The following is a 20,516-nucleotide window of genomic DNA, read 5'->3' on the forward strand; positions in this document are numbered from 1 at the left end:
TCCAGTCACATTGTGGCGACCAGGAAAGCTGTTGTATACAGAAGAGCTGGAAAGACTTTCCTAATATCAGCAGTGATACAAAGCAGATGCACAATTCCTTGGGGTGCAAATATGGCCTTATGTTATCCAAAAGAGATTGTCGGTGAGAATGATCTGGAGGCACCCACAGATTTAATAGCACCAAAATGTTATTTCTTCTTACTGGCTGAAAACACACAAAAAAGAGTTACCCGTATTGTCAGAGGGGTTCAAAAGGACCTCGCCAATGGCATGTATGGCTAAGAGCACAATCCTGCACATGCTTGCTTGGAAGTAAATTCCATTAAGTTCAGAGGAAATTACTCCAAGTAAAGTGTGTCTGATATAGCCTCAGTGGCTATCCAAGTGGACATGCGCTCCAAGTTCTGTCCATTCTTTATTGAGAGTAACTCCTCCACAGAAGGATTTACTTCTGAGTCACCATGCACAGGATGAAATTTTCCAGGGGTGGGGGGCTTACTTTAGAAAGAAACTTTGCAAGATTGCTATTTTGTTTTGTTTTTAGCCACGTTTTGGAGCAGCAAGGTAATGTTTGCCTCTCTCTGTTTGTGTGTGTGCTTTAAAGGAAGAAAGAAAACAATAGGTGCAAAGATTAAAATGTGTGGGCCTCCCCTTTCCGCAGTCAAAAGCCCCCTTCCTTGGCCTAGATCTAAAAATGAGGACCCCTTTCCACCCTGCTCCACATGGACCCCATCGCTATACCCCACCAAGGCCCCCCCCCCGGCAATCCTGCTTCCTAGCAACGGGTCTCCCAGGACAACCGGGATGAGGACCAACTTGGTACCAGCTGCTCTTTGATCCCTCCCCCACTTCTCCTGCTTCTGGTAGGTTGCAGCGGGGGGGGGGGGAGTTGCCTGGTAATCTGAAATCCAGACTTAAAAATGTGTGTGTGTCGGGGGGTGAGCACTCTTTTTAAAGCACAAAGGGTAGAATCGGACGTGAAAACAGTACGGATTTCCTTTCCTGACACAGTGGGGCTGCCTGCCTCCCTGCCCTGGTTACTGAGAGGCAAAGGTTTTCCCAAAATCTGGCTCTTGGGTAAGGTGCTCCATCACTCTTTCTGCCTCTGCATCCTGAGAAGGAAGCGGGGAGACTCCATCCCAGCTGCTTCAAAGACCAGGCACAGGCAACTCCCTCCCCCCAACCAGAGCTTGGGTAGGAGGAGCTTCAGGCGCTGGAAGGGGAGGGGCCAAGCCCAGCGGAGCCGTCCGCTCCGGAGAGCTAAGCCTGCTTCAGTCCGGAGGGGTGGGGTGGCGTCTGGGGGAAGAGATTTGATGGAGAGGCCAAACTGAAAGAACCCTGCTTGCAAACTGCTGGCTGGTCCCCTCCCAGCCCCTTGCGGGACCGCCAGGAAGGCAGGCAGAGAGACAAAGAGCCTCTTGGAGGAGGACCCAGGAGGACCGGAGGAAAAGAAGGGCGGTGGATCTGCAGAAGAAACAGGATCTGGGGACGCCCTGAAGGGGTGTGCAAAAGGTCGTTGTTCCTGGAAGGGCCCTGGGAGTCTCTGAAGGCGCCAGGAATTAGATCCCACGTTCTGCAAAGGCAGAAAACGGCGGGCTTCAAGAAGGAGGGAAGGACAAACGGAAATCCAGGATCTAATGCCCTGGAGATGTCCCAACCCCAAAGGTTCTCGGGGTCTGAAAGCCAAGGCAAAAGATCTAGCACCGAATGGCCTGCCCACCAGGAATCCAGTAGGGTGGAAGATTAGAACCCGGAACTCCAGAGGGCACAGAACTGGGATATAATCTGGAACTGTCAAAGACTGGGCAGCTAGAAGGGCAAGAAGCTAAAGGGTGGGTGGTGGAATCCCAGCCTCTTGGCTGGACCAACGAGCTCAATTCTGGAATTTCCGGGGTAAGGTGTTTTTTAAACAACCAACCAACCAACCAACCAACCAACCCACCCACCCACCCACCCACCCTCTGGATTCTTCAAGAACTGTGGATCTAGAACTAAGATCCAGAAAAGCAAGGGAGATATCAAGATCAGAAATGGACCATGTAGAACCTGGAACGGGCCTGTCCTGGGAGATCTAGAACCTTGGAATGAAGAAATCGAAGGGATCTAGACTTATCTGGAAACAGAGAGCTGAGAGGCATGGAACCCAGGAGTCCTGAGGGGTGAAGGGGGCCTTGAAGGAGAGTGGGGTGCATTCAGGGTCCAGGAACAGTGACTGGGACACAGGAGCTGGAGGGCAAAGCAGACTGAGCCCAGGCATTTGGTTTGGGCATCTGCCGCCTTGGGAGGACCTGGAGCCTCCGAGCCCAGGAAGGGTCAGAGGCAAGGTGGCCCAGCCTGAGTCCTGGTGAGCAAAAAGGGTCAAAGAGCAGAGACCCTGGGAGCAGAGAGCACCCCGAGTCACAGAGAGCTCCACTCACAGCGGTATCTTGATGAGGGTGGCACGGATGCCCTCTCCCATGTCTGCCTGAGTGCTGCAGCATTTCCTGAGTCTGATTCCTTTGGCTGGGGGGGGGGGAACCGACGGTGGGGGGGAAGGATGTTCTGCTGCTTGCGTCTCCGATGCCACCTCCAGCCACGCTGAACTTTTGCTTGCCACGCAGCAGCAGCAGCAGCACCAGCCGCCGTGCAGGCGAGGGGGCTCCGCTGCGGTTGGGCCCCCCTCCATGGCACCCAGAGGAGCAGAGGGTTCAAGGGGCACCTGGGGGCCGCGATCCGGCCAGGAGAGCCTGAGCGAGAGGCAGGGGGCTCAGAGAGGCGGGGAGATGGAGCAGGATGGCCGCGGCTGCTCTCTGGGCCCCTGAGACACTGAGCAGAAGGTAAAAAGGCATCTGGGGCGAATGGATTGGGGGGGGGGACGGACAGAAATGTGATGTGTGTCTGTGTGTTGGGGTGTGTGTGTTTAGCTGAGCTTTGTGGGAAGTTGGGTTAGGCAGTGATGGCTCCTGGAGGGGGGGTTGTGGAGTGACTAATGTCCTGCAGAGAGGGACTGCAGAGTGTTTATTTCATTTTGGGGAGGGGGAGAAAACCACAAATGGGGTGCGCTGGTCTTCGGAGGGTGGGGGGGAGGAGAGCCCCCTTTTAGCTGTCTCTGCCTGTTACAAACCCTGGAACGGCTTCCAGAAAAGAAAAAGGAATCTGATCTCCGAAAGCTTTTTTTCTCCCACTGAATCTCCTTTCACCCCTCACCCTTTTCCTTACCCATAAAGTTGCATTGTGATGGAAATGGTGGGGGTCCCTCTCCCCACTCCTCTTTTATTCTTCTCTGACCTTTGTATTTCCATCTTGATTAAAATCAGAGCGGGGTACCCTTCCAGTGGTGGAAAGCAGATGCTCAGTGGCAGGAAGGAGGTGGTGAAAGGGATCAGCCAGCTTCAAATTATTCCACCTCAATTGCATCCTGCCCTGGCCACTTGCCCCCCTCTTCCTGTGGCACTAGTAACAACCCCCCCTTCTCTAGCCATCTGCAACCTTTCACCTGCACCAGCGCAGAGGCAGCGGCTGCTCCTGACTCTGCCACTAGGAGGCCCTGTTGTGCCCGGCAGGGCCAGGCTCTCCAGCCTGGAGCAGAGAAGGGAGTGCCCTGGGGGAAGGGGGGGCGGAGAGGAGAGAGAGAGAAAGGGGGGGGAGAGGGAGGGAGAGATGGAGGTAGATTTGTCATTTGCTGCATCAACAGACAGGCAGAACCAAGCGCAGCTCCAAACGCAGACTAAGGTCTATATTTATGTCTGGGATTTGGATTTCAAGGTGGGGTGGGGGCACCCCAGCGCTGGCAACAAAGAGCTCAGGTGTTCTGGTTGCCAAACTGAGCATGGGAACATAGGGAGCTGCCTTCTGCTGAGGGTCAGGTCAGCATTGTCTACACTGGCTGGCAGCAGCTCTTAAGGTTTCAGAGAGGGAGTTTCTCTCCCTGGAGACACCAGCAGGTATTGAACTCAGGTATGGTCCTTTCCCTAAACTTGCATCACTTGTCAGCTACCAATGATCCCCAAACACCATCCCCACCATCCTGACTCCCTCCAACCACTAGACCACGTTGCCTTCCCTGAGCTGAGGAAGCAGGGGTGCAGGTTGCTCAGCCTCCATTGCTTCAGCTGACCATCTCCTAAAAGTCTCTTGCCAAACAGCCCAGTCCCCAGAGGCAACCATCCCGGCTCTCTCTAACCTTTTGCTTTCGTTTCTTAACCCGGAGCTAGGAGCAGAACCCAGGAGTCCTGGGGGCCAGTGACAGCGACCACACCAGCTCCTTGCTCTGAGCTGGAGGCTAGAAAGACCTTGGCGGCTGACTTCTCCCCCCAACCAACCACCCCTCCCCGCCCAGAGACATGAACACCTTCCAGCAGTCTCCATTTCCACAATGCCCTTTAATTCTCACTAGCCTGGGGAAATCAGAGGGATTTTCTTCTTCTTCTAACGGAGTTATAAATTAGGTGGCACTCCAGTCTTCCTTTTTCACCTTGACCCTGCCCTTCCCTCCTTTCCCAGCAGCGCAGGATTTAGGGCAGCTTGGGCAGCTCCCTGCACAGGGCGCCAAGCCAAGGGGGCACATAACAATAACAATAACAACAATAATAATAATACCTATGTTTATACGGGTTCCTACTGAGAAGATCCATTAAAAAGGAATCTGTACCAAAATGAGTTATTATGAAACTAAGAAATATTGAAGGGTGAGGGGTGCCAAATTTTGTCCTTGCTCAGGGCGCCATATTACCCAAGTCCGCCCCTGTTCCCTTACAGAACTGGAGGCAGAACACAGATGCATTTGGAGGGGGGCTCTTGCTGAGCCTGGTGTTGAACTGTCTGCTCTGGTTTGGTTCCCAGGCTTCAGGCAGGGACAGGACTCCTTCCCATCATATGTTAGCTGAATAAAAGTCCCCCCTCCCACCTCTGCAAGAGAGCAAGGGGAACATAGGAAGCTGCCTTATACTGAATCAGACCACTGGTCCATCTAAACTAGTATTGCCTGCAATGACTGGCAGCAGTGGCTCTCCAGGGAGTCTCTGCCAGCTCTACCTGGAGATGCCACTGTGGACTGAACATGGGACCTACCGCATCAAGGCGGATGCTCTACCACTGAGCTACAAAAGAAAAATTCTAGTCCTCATGGTTCTGAATAAAGGACCAATTTAAATAGCAACAGGGGAAGATGCTTTATACTGAATCAGGCCATTGGTTCATCTAGCTCAGTACTGTCTGCACTGACTGGCAGCAGCTCTTCAGGGTTTCAGGCAGGGATCTCTGCCAGCCCTACCTGGGGATTGAACCACAGGAGGTTTTCTGCATGTAAGGCAGATGCTCTACCTCTGATCCAGCCCAATCACTTTCTAAATCCGGCCTGCAGACGGTCCAGGAATCAGGATGTTTTTACACGAGTAGAATGCGTCCTTTTATTTAAAATGCATCTCTGGGTTCTTTATGGGGCATAGGAATTTGTTCACCCTCCCCCAAATATATAGTCTGGCCCCCCACAGGTCTGAGGGACAGTGGACTGGCCCCCTGCTGGAAAAGTTTGCTGACCCCTGTTCTAGTCTAGCATCCTGACCACAAACAGCCCATCATATGGTTTAGGAAACAAGCACACATATGCTAGGCATGAAGTCAACAGCCCCTCCCCTGCTGTTCGCTCTTTCCCAAAGCAACTCTTCTTCTGAGGTAGACAGTCTCTGGACATGGAGGTTCTATCTAACTTCTGCAACAAAATAGCTGTTGATAGCCCTCTTCAGCTCCTTGGGATTTAATCTCTTCCCCTTTAAAAGACACTGCATCTTGGAGCAGTGAGTTCCACAGGTAGTAATTTGTTGGGATGGTTGAGGCACGCATACCGCTAGATGGAACATATCAATGAGCTGCTGCATGCATGAGACACTTCGTCATCTAAGCTGCCCTTCTCTTATGCAAAAATGCGCACAAGTATAGACATTTATAGGTCCACAGCAAACCCCTCTGGCATCTCCTTGGCTCCAACTATCCTTAGGACTGAGGAAACACACAAAAGGGGTGGGAGGAGATGCCAAATCTGCACATCTGCCGGGCATCTCACAGAGCATTGCTGCAGGCAGAGACGAGAGCCTGTTGCTGTGTGGGGTGCCTAGCAGGCAGGAATAAAAATAGGTGCAGCATCTCTTATAAGTCTGGCTTCTCGAAGCGTAGGAAGTGTGAAAACTTTTGAATGATGAAGGGCTGTCTTCCAGCGATGTGAAGAAGAGCTCTGTGTCACCTGGGAGGTGTGTGCCACACTGGCACAAGTGTCCTACACTGGCCAAGATGGGTTCGGGAACAGAGATGACCTGCCCAGACTGGTGTTCCTCATAAGAACCTGTTGAATCAGGCCAATGGCCCATCTAGTCCAGCCTTCTCTTCTCACAGTGGCCAGCCAGATAGATGATGCGTGTGGGAAAACCGCAAGCCCAGTACAGTACCTACGAGGCCTGGCTCATGAATGACCTGGCACCTAGTCCTGTTTCTCCACACCTGATCACACTCGACTGCCATCTTGCTTTCTAAGGAGGGTGATGACCTGAAGCAGAGGACAGAGCATCACTCTGTCTATGCTCAGAGGTTCCCTCTATTGCTCTGCCTTGACCCTGATGAACACTCTAGCTTTCCCTCTTTTGCCTGCCTTGCAGATGTTAGCAAAGAGATGAGGGGGGGAGGGGAGTCCCAGCAGGGTTGAGGGTTCAAGTCTCAGAGAGCACATACTTTTGCTCAGTCTCTTTTAGCTTTATCTGCCCTGCCATCTTTTGAGCGCTGAGACAATACAGAACCTTTAATCCCTCCACCTGGCCGGCAATTTGCAAAAGGTCTCTGGAGTTGTCACCTCTGGCGTGCCTGACCCCTCGGCCACCTGCGATCTGGGAAAGCAGCTAGTGCAGCTGGCTTTCAAGCACATATGTGGGAACACAGCAGATCCCCCCTCCCATTTCAACCATGGAAATAAGAGTCCCCTCCCTCCCCCACATTTCAGACCAATGACGTCTTAATCCCACCAACCACTGTGTGCTCTGCTCATTGACTCTCGTGTAGCTCATCTTCCACCAGCTGAAAGCCAGGAAGGCGCTTAATCCAAACAACAAAGGTATATTAGAGGGAATGAATGTTTCTCTCCCTTCCCCCACAAAAATATCTCTGCAGTTCAAGATAAACTTCAGCAGCTGTAGTTGTGGATTGTATGCTGCCTTGGTGTGGTGTAGTGGTCAGAGTGTCAGACTAGGACCCAGGAGACCAGGGTTCAAATCCCCTTCTCGGCCACAAAGCTCATTGGGAGACCTTGGGCCATTGCCCGCCTCTCAGGCTAACCTACCTCACAGGGTTGTTGTGAGGACAAAATGAGGAACCACCACTTCCAGCTCCCTAGAGTAAAAGGTGGGGTTTAACTGCAATAAATAAATAAATAAATAAATAAATAAATAGGATAAAACTAAAATGATGTGCATGCATTGACATGAAACAGAGAAAGTAACTCCCCCAGCTTTTAAGATTTAACATCTAGAACAGCTTTCCCTAACCTGGGGGGTTTCCGGATGTTTGGCCTAAGAACATTAAAACATAAAATCCAGCCTTGCTGGGATCAGGTCAGTGGCCCATCTTGGCTAGCATCTTGTTCTGACAGTGCAAGTGGGATCTGAGCATGAGAGCACTCTCCCCTTCTGTCGACTCCAGCAACTGGTATCGAGAAGCATTGCTGCCTCTGACCATGGAAGCAGAGCCATCATGGCTAGCAGCCATTGATAGATAGCCTTCTCCTCTATGAAACCACACAGGCTACCCCTGCTTTAGATGGTAAAATATATTACTTTACAGAATCATACGAGTTGGAAGGGACACCACGGGTCATCTAGCTCAACCCCCTGCAATGCAGGAATCCTTGGGTGGGCTCAAACCACCAGCCTTCTGGTTAACTGCCAGATGCATTGACTATTAACTTCAAAATGTGCCAAGCCTCCCCTTTCCACGAGGCCTTGTGCCCCTTCTGTTGAGTGGGGCTTTGCAACAGTGACCCTGGATCCTGCCCTGATGGCACCCCACATTCTGTCTGCTGTTCCCATATCCAATCTTTCCCTAGTACGACCAAGAAACAGGGCGTAGGATGCAGCTGTGCAAATGAGGTGGCTTTTTATTATTATTAAATTTATGAAATGCCTTTTCCCAGCAGATCCCAGAGCAGGTTATAATAATTTAAAATCCAGATGTGCGAAGAGTTAAAATGTACTACACTCACAGGAACTGGCGGATGGCTGTTCCTGAAAGTGTGCGTCACAGAAGTCCACAGCTGCGTAGTGAAGGGGCCCAGGGGCATCTCTGTGGAGAGGCAGTTCTACAACTTAGGGGCTGCCACAGAGAAGGCCCTTTCCTGGAACGCCAGCACCCCAAATCCCTGAGAGCGGTGGAACAACGAAGAGTGGCCCACTCTGCTAATCTCAGCACGGAGGGTGTCTATAGGGAAGGAGGCTATCTTTCAGGAATTTTGGACTTGAGTTGTTCAGGGCTTTCAACACTAATGCGAGCAGCTTGAATTAGGCCTGAAACTGTTTTTAAACGGGGGTAATATAACTTGAGAGCTGAAGTGAGTAATCTGACCGCTGCATATCCATCAATCTGTGACAGACATTTTTGTGCAATATAATTTGTGCTTTGATGAAGATCCTCTAGTACTCTCCCCACCCCCAAACCCTGCTTTCCATCTATCTCTCCTTTTCTCCTCACTCAGGCTTTCCTTCTTATTTGATTATCTCTTCACTGGGCATATGGAAATATGGATGGTGGTTGGATGTGCAAAAGATTCACTTCTCTCTATATCAAATATATATTAATGACTGGGAGGATTTGAAATAACAAGGGCTGTGTCAAATGAATGTTGGGGGTATTAAATGGGAATGAAAATAATGTTTTTAAAATGTTTAAAATTAGGAATATACTGAATTGTAGGAAGCTGCTTTATAATGATTATACTGATTTATACTGATATAACCACTGATTATTTTGATTATTTAATTTCTATACTGCTTAATCTACAGGGGATTTGCTGCTTACTCAAGGGTTATTTTCCAGGTTGCAGCATGTGTCACTGGGATGTACAAGAGTGAGGATTCCCCCACCCTGCCCTCGCTTCATTCAGCCCCCACCCTGCCCCATTTCACTGCCAAAAACGGTGCACATGTGTGTGGTCATGCGTGACCCAAAGACATGCAAAGGGGGGTTTCCTGTGTTCAGGTATCACCTGCATTAAAAAAATATCTAACCGGTGTGCAAACAACTAAAGTAACAACAGCAACTTAAAAAAAAAAGTTGCAAAAACAAACACATATAAAAATGCTACTTTAAAACAAAGTTACTAAGATATAAAAATCTATTATCAATTCCTTTTCCTTCTAACACACCCTCCCTCTCAGCCTCTGGGTTCTCCCCCAGGATCCAAACAAACTCTCAGCTCACCCACGAAAGTCACACAATGAGAAGAGTTCCAGGAAACTGGAGACATCACCCTAATTTCTAAGTCTGCACTTGATTTTTATGGGCAGGCCAAAAGTGGATGGTACTTCCTCAGCTGTGTCCCATTCAGCTGCACTCTCCACACACCCAGTTCTAGGTACAGCAGGTTTGTTGAATTTCCCAGCAGGTCCAGAAGATGGGGAAAAGGCTCCCTGCACTCTCCGCTCTTTCGTCACCCTCTGCCCTCTCCTCCTCCACCTGCTGGACCAGCTAGCATGGTATTGTCTGTACTGGCTAGCAGTGGCTCTCCAGGGTTTCAGACACAGGGCTATCCCAACCCAAACTGGAGATGCCAGGCACTGAACAAGGATATTCTGTGTTGATAGCAGATGCTCTACCCACCACATCATCTCTGTCATCTTAAAAAGCTTCTGGTCCACATGGTTCTAAATAAAGGCTGGTTTAAATGGAAGGCTGTCTTCTACCGAGTCAAAACAAAACAAATTCCTTCCAGTAGCACCTTAAAGACCAACTAAGTCAGTTCTTGGTATGAGCTTTCGTGTGCATGCACACTTCTTCAGATACCGAGTCAGACTGCTGGTCCATCTAGCACAATATCACCTACACTAACTGGCAGTAGCTCTGAGATTTCAGCCAGGGTTTCCTCCCAATCCTACACTGAGATGCCGGGGACTGAACCTGCTCTGCAAATGAGCTACGGCCCTGCCCCAAATTAATCTGATGCACTGGCAAGTACGCTCTGCAATTAATAACAAATGTAAACAATCATGTACAAACATGTATAAAAAAGAAGAAGAGATAGAATTAGATTAATAGACTAGAATGAAGGAATGAAGAAAGGGAGCAATTTACCACCTGACATGAAGTCCTCTCTGAGTCCCCAAATTCCCACCTCATGCCATCATCAAGCCAACCTTCTTTCTTTATTCTTATGTTTAAAATGTATTTTTTATTAAATCCTTCCAACATATAACATAAATATGAATAACGAAATATCCTGCGCTAACCCAGAAGCTAATGTTTAGGCAATACATGAGGAATAGTCAAACAAAGTTCTGATCCCAAACTACTATTTGTATGGCAGGTGATAAACAGTTCAAGTTATGAGGCGAGTCCTCTATTTTCAGTTTTAGCCATGTACATAATAAAGCTGTGCCATTCAACAGCGATGAGTCTTTGTGCTTCAGGCTTTGAGCTTGTTTTATCCTGGGATTCTTCCACAAGTGCTGTTTTGTACCGGTTTGTCAGAGAAGCCCCTTCTAAGTTCTTCCAGTATCTCATTCTGATGAGTCTGAAAGGACCTATTAACACTATAGACTGCAAGTTAACCTTGCTTTCTGCGAAAAGACTGAGGAGACCCAGCTTCGGATATATAGGGCTTATCCGCACTTCCTCTTGTCCTACCGCTTTTCTCTGGGGAAAGCCACTCTTTAGCGCTCAATCGGAGCAAATGGCAATTCGGGATTTCTCCAGATTGATGTTTGCTCCAATTTAGCGCTAAAGAGTTGGTTTTCCCCGGGAAAAAAGCACGGCAAGGGGTAAACCACCCAGACCTATGCCCAGAAAGTGAAGACAAAGTGGAAAACCGCTTGGATCCAGGCTTTCTAAGCATGGGATGAGTGGAAGTGTGGAAGAACCCTTTGAGATGTTTTGTCCGGTAACTGCTTTTATTTCATTTCCTCCTTCTCCAGGGCTTGCCAAGCCATCTACCATGGAAAGCCTGCTGCTGCTGCTGGTCCAGCTGCTGATGGTGGGACGTGCGTTGGCCCAGGTCGAGGGCTGTCCCTTCCACTGCGTGTGCCAGAATCTCTCTGAGTCGCTCAGCACCCTCTGTGCCAACAAGGGCCTGCTCTTCATCCCGCCCAACATTGACCGCCGGACGGTGGAGCTGCGGCTGGCCGACAACTTCATCCAGGTGGTGGAGCCGCCCGACTTCTTGAACATGACGGGCCTGGTGGACCTGACCCTGTCGCGCAACACCATCGACACCATCCGCCCCTTTGCCTTCGGTGACCTGGAGAGCCTCCGCTCGCTCCACCTGGACGGCAACCGGCTGACCCAGATCCAGGAGGAGGCCCTGCGTGGGATGCTCAACCTCCAGCACCTCATCCTGAACAACAACCAACTGGTGGACATCTCGGTGGCCGCCTTTGACGACTTCCTGATGACCCTGGAGGATCTGGATTTGTCCTACAACAACCTGCACCGGGTCCCCTGGGAAGGGATCCAGGGGATGCTCTGCCTCCACACCCTCAACCTGGATCACAACCTGATCGACTTCATCATGGAAGGGGCCTTTGCCGAGCTCTACAAGCTCTCCCGCTTGGATATGACCTCCAACCGCCTTTACACACTGCCCCCCGATCCACTCTTTGCCCGCTCTCAGGTCGGGGTCATCAGCCCAACCCCATACACCTCCACCATTGTGCTCAGCTTTGGTGGGAACCCCTTGCACTGCAACTGCGAGTTGCTGTGGCTGCGCCGCCTGGTGCGGGAGGACGACATGGAGACCTGTGCCTCCCCTGCGCAGGTGGCGGGCCGCTACTTTTGGTCAGTCCCCGAGGAGGAGTTCACCTGTGAGCCGCCCCTCATCACCCGCCACACCCACAAGCTCTGGATCTTAGAGGGCCAACGGGCCACCCTGAGGTGCCGGGCCATTGGGGACCCCGAGCCAGTCATCCACTGGGTCTCCCCTGATGACAAAATCATGTCCAACTCCTCCCGGACCATGTCCTTCCGCAATGGCACGTTGGACATCTTGGTGACCACCATCCGGGACGATGGGGCCTACACCTGCATTGCCATCAACGCTGCAGGGGAGTCCACGGCTACCGTGGACCTCAAAATCATCCCCTTGCCTCACCGGGGGAACGGCAGCATCACCGTGCTACAGCAGGACCCGGGCTCCTCCGACATTGCCACTTCGGCCAAGACGTCGGCCAATGCCAGTGAGGGGGGCTTCGAGAAAAGGGTGGAGGTGTCCGATGTGACGGCCAGCTCAGCGCTGGTGCGGTGGGTGGCTGACAAGTCGGCCTACGCCGCCTGGATGTACCAGATCCAGTACAACTGCACCGTGGATGACACTCTCATTTACAGGTAAGGTGTCTGCGACCGTGCCACCTGGGACTGTGATCCCAAGGAACTCTTGTTATGCCTCTCAGCTGCTTTCTCCTTCACTGGCTGCCAGGTGGGCCCAGGGACCAAGATTTTACTGTTTCCATCTGCGAGCAAGAGGTTTCTGGCACTTCAAATTATAATTTTGTTCTCCCAAGACCCTCATGAAGCCAGCCTCCTGGATTATTGTGAACTCCAGCTGCTCACTGCTGGGCTCAGATCCTCCTTGTGTGAGCTTCCCAGGAGAGGCATCAGAATGGTCACTGTGGGAACAGGATGCTGGCCTCTGGTCTGATCCAGCAGCCAGGTTCTCTTCTGTGGTCCTTCCTCTTTTGCTCCTTTCCCAGGTGGAGAGCAGCAGAGACTGGCTCAGAGTAGCAGGGACAGAACTTCATCCAAGCCTCTGGATGCTGCTCATTCCAGGGAGCAGCTCTCATGCTGTCACCTGAGCCACTCTGGAGTGATTTTCCATAGCCGGAGCCGACATCCCTAGGCCTCTTTAAGATTAGTAGCTAACCAAGGTTGTTGCCCACAGCACAGGAAGCTGCCTCATACAGAGCCAGACTGTTGCTCCATGGAGCTCAGGATTGTCTACACAATCAATACACAGGGAGTTCCAAAGTGTAGATTCTGCCACACTAAAAGATTGAGCTCTTACAAATGTGAAACAGTATTATGTGGCACCTATAACACTGCCAGTTCTGCTGACTGAAGTAGTCGAGTAGGTGCATACCAGGTTAAGGCAAATAGGTCCCAAGTTCTTAAGGGTTTTATTTACTAATAGCAACACCTTGGCACACACATTTCAATAGGCCAGGGTCACGGAAGGCTGCAAGAGGCCATTTCACATTTCCAGAGGCTGATAACAGGTTTCTCGGGAGTGAACCTGCTGGAATTAAGTCCTGCTTTAAAAACGGGAAGCAAAACTGTTGTTGTTCTGCTCTGCGATCTTCATTTTCAACCAGTTCCAGCAACACCACCATACCTCCTCCCCCTGGCCTTCCTCTGACAATCCCTCTTTTTAAAGTCACTTCATGTGGTCAGGGAAGTCAGGAGAGTGTTAGGGCAGGAAGCAATGGTAACGGGACCCTGGGGAGATGTTGTCAGCCTGGGCAGTTACAGGCAGCATGAAATATACATGGGTTGTGAACAGCTCAATGCCCAAGACGCATGACAAAGAGCATCTGCTGTACATGCTCCAGGTTCAATTCTCAAGGGCATCTCCTGGAAGGGCTGGAAAAGACCCCATGCCTGGAAATCCTGGACAGCCACTGCCAGTCAGTGCATAGAATACTGAAGATATGTGGACCAGTGGTCTGACTCTGTATATAAGGCAGCTCTCTATGCCACCTGGCTCAGTTGAACAGGAGGTGGGAGACAGGGATTCCTCCCCCCCCCCGATTGGAGGCTGCACCCCATTTTCATCCAAAAGCATGAGGCCATTTGAAGTCCACTGTCTTTTGTTCCTGGGAGCTCACAGTCCAACTTTTACGCATGTTTACTCAGAAATAGGCCCCACTTTATTCATAGGGGCTACTTCCAAGCAGGGCTGCACTCTTAACTTTTAAATAAATGGTGTTCATTGCTTGGGTACGCAGACAGCCCAACACAAACTTGTCTGCTTAGCTGGCCTAAGTCTGCAGCACAGAAGGCTGTTTGGACAAAACTTCTGCATTGTGTTCCAAGGTCTTATTTAGTTGCAAAACAATGCATTTAATTATTGCAGAAACCAATTAGTACACACACTTGTCGGGAAATATATGAATTCCATACTGGGAGACTTGATTGAAATGAACTGATTTAAACCAGCAATTTTCTAGGTAATGCTAGCTATTTTATTTATTTAAAAGCATTTATAAACCACTTAATTATTTTTTTAAAAAACCCTCTAAGTGGTGTACAAGAACAAACAGCATCGTTAAAACAAAAATGCAACCTAAAACCAATAAAACAGCAGCATGAAAGCAAAGAACAAGAAATAGAACAGGAATGCAGGGGATTCAAATACATAAATCAGGGTCTAATCTGATGCGTGAGGGAAAGCATGGACAAAAAGGGTTGTTTACAAGACCTCTGAAGCAGCTGGTGGCTGTTGCTTCACATGTGGCAGAGGGAAGGCCATTCATAGTATAGGGGCAATGATGGAAAATGCCCCTTTTTGGGTCACCACCCTATGATATTCTGTAGGGTGCAGTGTCAGAAGGAGAATTTCCCTAGATTTCTAAGAGACCCTAAAGGGTCTTCCAGGTAACCTGAAATCATAAGTTATTATTGAAACTAGTTTGCTCTGCAACAAGATGGCAAGGGAGAGAACTGTGCTTCCTGACATGTTTGTTTTTTACATGCAAGGAGGTCACCCCCACAACTTCAGAAGACCAAACCTGCAACATCCCCTCTAACTGCAGCCTGGAATGTGCATTTTATTGGGATGTTTGTTTCAGGGCTTGCATCCTCCCTGGTTCCTCACAATGGTTGATTTGGTGATCTAATCTGGATTTGAATTTGTACTTTAGCAAGTGTGTGTGTGTGTCTGTGAAGCATGACCAGTGACAAAGGCCACAGCCTCAAGACTCTTGTCACTGAAACAAATCAATTACAACACTGACAAGATTAGGAGCCTGTATGCAGGCAAACACTGAATGATGGGGAAAACGAACAGAGCCTGGCTACTGCATCAGACGGAGGTGGCTCAATACAACCCAGTATTGTACTCCGCTTGCCACACAGGTCAGCCTTAGGAAAGGAATCCTACAAGCAAGGAAAGACAGCAGCAGTCCCATCGCCCTGTTTCCAACGGCTGCCCTATATTGACTGCATTACAGTAGTCTGATCTTGAGGTTGCTAAGGCATGGATAGCAGTGGCCCAGTCTACAGTCTATGCGACTTCCTGGGGCGCAGCACCCCCATGAATCACCTCCCAGAATGCTCTCTGCCCTCACGATGTAAGAGAGTGCCACTGCTGCAATGTAAGAGCCAGTGTGGCATAGTGGTTAGAGTACCTGGGTGGGTCCATGAGCTCAATCACTGTCTCTCAGCCTAACCTACTTCACAGGGTTGTTGTGGGGATTAAACCATGTAGGCCACCTTGAGAAAATAACTGCCTCCTGATGCATCCCAGGGTCTCTGCCTGTAAGCAGGGTGGGGGTGGGGGAGGTTGGTGATGGAAGCCGGGGGGGCTGGAGGTGGGAAGTGGGAAGGTGAATTGAGTTTAGAGGTGGAGGGCAAAATGGTTTTGAGAAATGCTGGTTTTGAAGTCTGAGGCAGGGTAGCCTTAATCGCCCCAGGTTTTTTACCCATAGGGGGTTGGACTAGATGAACCCTGGGGATCCTATCCTAGCCTACAATTCTACGACATGCACAAATATGCATTCCTGAGAAGCAAAATGACCACACACAGATTTGCAACAGGCACCAACATTCAGTGCTTTCTTCTCAGGTTGTGCTCCCTGTGGAGCAACAGCTTGGCTCTCCTCCTCCCCTCCCAAAGTCCCCTGAGCACCCTCTCCTGCACATCCCCCCCCCACTGCTCCCGGATCTGGTTTTGGCAGCAGCTGGGGCCTGGGTGCACCCTTGTGGCACTCTGAACCCTGACAGCTGGATCCTCCCCCCCAGGGCTCAAGCCTAGATCTGCCACAGCACACTGATGTACATTTGTGTGCAAGGAGGAGACAGACGAGGACATTTTTCCCAGGTTCCATTCAACTTAAAAATGAACATGACATAAGAGCGTAAGAAGAAGAGAGCGGCTGCTGGATCATGCCAGTGGCCTATCTAGTCCACCATCTCACTGTGACCAGCCAGGTGCCCATGGGAAGGACATGAGCTCGAGCCCTCTCCCTCCCTGCAGTTTCCTGCAACTGGTCCTCAGAAGCATTATTGCGGAGGCCACCACCATGGCTGGTGGCCATCAATAGCCCTGCAGTCACTCGCCTTGCCTCTGAAGTGGAAAGGGCACCCTGACTTTCCATTCAGGATGGAATTCATGCCAGGGAAAACTGGGGAAGTAGGACAACTTTGCCCAACCTGGTGCCCTTTGGATGTTTAGGGCAACAACTCACACCAGCGCCAGTGTGATACAGCTGTGCAAAAGATATGGAGGTTGCCGGTTTGGGAAGGCTGCCTTTTGACTTGCCTGTTGAGGCCAGGCCAGAGGATCAACTGAGCCTTCAATGCTGCTTCCGTTCATCTGGCTCTAAGGACAAGGCAGTGAGGTGGTTGCCTTGGGCAGCAGTTCCTGTGGGGCCATCTTCTTGCTGTCCCCAAGTTCCAACCATTTCCATCTGCGGGAGGAGAGATATGTGCGCCTGACACCCCCTCTACTGGCCACCCTTAGCTAGCCTGTTGCCACCAGGACAGGGGAGGAGTCTATCGGGTCACTAGTGTTGAAATTACATCCTGCTGGCTCCTGTAAGTGGAATGGGGAAAGGAGAAGCCTTCTTGTCCCTCAGCCTCAGGCAACAACAAAATGTCTTGTGAGAGGGGGCCCTGGCTACACCAGACTGGAGTTCCTGTCTGCAGGAACTGCCAGGCTGCATCCCAGGGTCTGGGAAGACCTAGGAACCTCCTACAGCCTGCCAATCCACCTGCTCCTGTGCCCTTGCGGGCAGATAAATGCAAACATTAAGGTTTTCCTTGCTTTTGTACTTACGATGAATTGCATCTATCGTCTTAATGCCCATATTCCCAGTGTGGAGAGATGTTCTTTGGAGCTCTCCCAATCCTTCTGTGTCTTAACTCCTCTGAGCACTTTGGTGTCATCAGCAAACTTGGCTCACTTCTTACTGCTAATGCTTTCAGGTACAAGTGAAAAAGCCGAAGTCCCAATATTGAGACCCTTGGTGGGGGAGGACCCTGTTTTTCTACATTCCTCGGGTGCGAGCTGTCCATTTATTCCCAATCTCTTTTTCCTGTTCCTTAGTTAGCTGCAGACCTGCAAGAGCTAAATTTAGCCAGGTGGCTTTGGTGAGGCAGTTTGGCATATTCCATACAGACTGGAGGGAAGAATATTGAGTTTCACTTGCAAAAAAACTGCAGAAGGGAATGACAAGGTGGCAATAAAGGCCTGGTAGCTCAAGAGATTGGGTAGCTTTAACAGAGTGTTGGGCTAATTCATGGAGGAAAAGGCTATTGAGGGCTCCTAGCCACAATGGCTATGCTCTGCCTCCACAATTGGAGCCAGCAATGCTTTTGAATACCAGCTGCTGGAGACCACAGGATGGGAGATTTGCTTCTGTGCTCAGGTCCTGCTTGCGGGCTTCTCATTGGGGCATCTGGTTGGCCAATGGGAGAACAGGATGCTGTACCTTTCTGATCCAGCAAAGGTACTTCTCATGCCCTTCTGAGATGCCTACTGATGCCTCCTCTCCCCCTCTCCGCAGGATCATCCCTGCCACCAGCCGGCATTTCCACCTCAAGCACCTGGTGCCCAGCGTGGATTATGACCTGTGCGTCTTGGCCATCTTTGATGACGCAGCCACCTCCCTGGCAGCCACGCACCTTTTGGGATGTGCCCAGTTTGCCACACAGGAGGCCTACCCGGACTGCCACTCGCTGCACGCTCACTTCCTGGGCGGGACCCTGACGGTGATCGTAGGGGGCATCATTGTTGTCACCTTGCTGGTCTTCACCGTGGTCATGATGGTGAAGTACAAGGTGTGCGGCAGTGCCCATGGCAGCCTGCCCAAGGTCACCAATGTCTACTCGCAGACCAACGGTGGGCACCCCAACGGCCTGCTCCCCCTGCGAACGCCCCCCAAGGAGCGGGGCCCCAAGCACCGGCGGGTGCGGGCCAAGGCTGCTCAGCCTGAGCGCAGGACGGGAGACAGGGTGGGGGGAGCAGCGTGGGGGCCCCCCAGCACCCCCGCCAAGACCAAGCGCAGCAACTCCCTGGACATGGGAGACGTCTCCTCCAGCTCCTGCTACAGCTACGCCAAGCGCCTCAGCTTCATGTGGACCAAGCGCAGCCAGTCGGTGCACGGGATGCTGGCTCAGTGTGCGACCTCCGAGGGCGACGCCAAGCGCCTCGGACCCTTCCTCAATGCGGACGAGCTGGAGGAAAGCGTGGTATAGCGCGCATGCCCCCTGGGCTGGAGGAGAGATCCTGCGTGCGCCACAACCCCACCCTTGTGCGTCTGGCAGTGGGCATCGGGCAGCAGTCGACACCTGGATCACAGCTGCTGATGGCGGGGGGTGTGTGCTTAAAGGAGAGCCCCTCGTGCTGCGACTAAGGTGGGGGTGTTTCTGGCTGTGTAAGAGGCCTTGGCCTGGCTTGGGGACCAAAACAATAGAGGCTAAAGGCTTGAGCCCGGCTCAGGAGTTCCAGCAACAACAACAGCCTGACTCCCTGCTGGACTTTCTCCTGGGCGGTGGGGTGGGGGAGGGCGTGGTTGATCAAAGGAGAGCTGCTGCTCCGAATTGAGGGACCTGACCTCAAAGGGAGGGAATGTTGTTTTGTCCAGATTGGCAGGAGATTAATTAATCGGAGCTGAAAATGGTGGCGTGTCCATTTCGTGAGGTCGGGGACACGTAAATCAATTGCTCTGGATGGGGGTGGTGTCCTTTTTAAAAAATAGTAAGTTGCCAAAAGAAAGGAAAAGAAGAAGAAGAGAGAGAAGAAAAAGGAAGGCAGAAAGAGGAAAGAATTCTGTTAAAACAAACCCCAAATTAGTCAGTGTATGGAAGGCAGGAGATTAAATAGGAAAGTGAATATTATGGACAGATCTGTGTACAATCTGTTCTAAAAAAACCCCCAGGGTGGGTGCAGGTTTAGAAGGGGAAATCAAAATGCCACACCAAGTTAAACCAAAACTCTGTACCAAGGAAAGCTGGAATTCTGCAATGTGTATAAATGGGAAACATTTGCATAGATCTGCTTATTATTATTATTACTGCTATTTTGCCCAGTTTCTGATGGTTGCATGATTTCGTGGGGGAAGGATGGTTCCAGATTTCCTCAAGGGGCTTTGAAACACACTTTAAAAAAGAAAGCAAGTGTGGCAAACAATAATTTGTGTGCAAAAAAAGTATGGAATTAGAATCGATGTTTGAAATGGCGAGCTCCGTAAAGTACTGACGGGAGAGTCCTAAAAGTTACATAACCCTACACAATTCACATTTTCCTTAAGATGCAGAGTTATTGATTTAAGTGCACCTGTTTATGGAGTGTTAGGGAGTTCTAACATATCAGGCAATGAGGAAAGGAATGGGGCCCTTGGGCTTCTCCTTGTACCCCATATCCTTCGCACTGCTCCTGAAGCAATGGAGGGCCAAACCACTGGGTCCATCTAGCGTAGTGCTGTCGACACTATCTGGCAGCAGCTCTCCAGGGTGTCAGGCAGGAGGAGGGTGGGCATTCTCAGCCCTACCCAGAGATGCTCAGATGGTTGCAGAATGTGGGAGAAAGCCAGCTGCAAGAACTGCCTGCTGCAAGGGCCCTGCCCACCCTGGCAGATGGACAGCCTAAGCTTTGTAAGGAGGCCCAGCCTAACATAGCATCGTAGAGTTGGAGGGGACCCTGAGGGTCATCTAGTCCAACCCCCTTGTAATGCTGGATTCTCAACAACCAGAAATCTTTTTTGGGGGGAGGGGATCCTCATAAAAATTGGTTCTGACAAAAATACTCCTCCCCCACATGGACCCCAGCATCCCACAGAATAGGTGTCACACAGACCCACCCGCCAAAATTTGGGTGGTGGAGGGGTGACACCCTGAGTGTGTGTGGATGGGGGGTGGGGTGGGAATCCTGAGCAGGCAGCCTGGCCCAGGCCATTTTGTGGCTCTGATGTGCACGGTGCGGTACAGAGTAACTTAGGCAAAAGCCCAATTTCCCACCCCTGGGAGCTTTGCTGTCCATGCCTGTACTTGCTTGCTTGTTTGACCATGTCAGGTTGCCAAAAGACAACCCCAACAACAACTCTGAAAGAGAGACCGGAATTTTGCAGCAGCCACATGAC

At 50.8% G+C, this 20,516-nt stretch overlaps 2 protein-coding genes across 12 annotated transcripts in view; one reads left to right on the plus strand and one right to left on the minus strand.

Moving 5' to 3' along the window:
- PC (pyruvate carboxylase) overlaps nucleotides 1-20,516 on the minus strand; it is a 264,778-nt gene that overhangs the window by 28,208 nt on the left and 216,054 nt on the right. The gene's annotated exons all lie outside the window — the stretch shown is intronic.
- On the plus strand, nucleotides 932-19,429 carry LRFN4 (leucine rich repeat and fibronectin type III domain containing 4). Its single transcript, XM_081842902.1, has 3 exons — nucleotides 932-2,816; nucleotides 11,142-12,546; nucleotides 17,943-19,429. Exons 2-3 carry the CDS (start codon nucleotides 11,162-11,164, stop codon nucleotides 18,631-18,633), a joined length of 2,076 nt encoding a protein of 691 aa, XP_081699028.1. The 5' UTR covers nucleotides 932-2,816; nucleotides 11,142-11,161; the 3' UTR covers nucleotides 18,634-19,429.

This window comes from Podarcis erhardii (genome assembly GCF_964252035.2).
Source record: "Podarcis erhardii genome assembly, chromosome: 15".
NCBI classification, from domain to species: domain Eukaryota; kingdom Metazoa; phylum Chordata; class Lepidosauria; order Squamata; family Lacertidae; genus Podarcis; species Podarcis erhardii.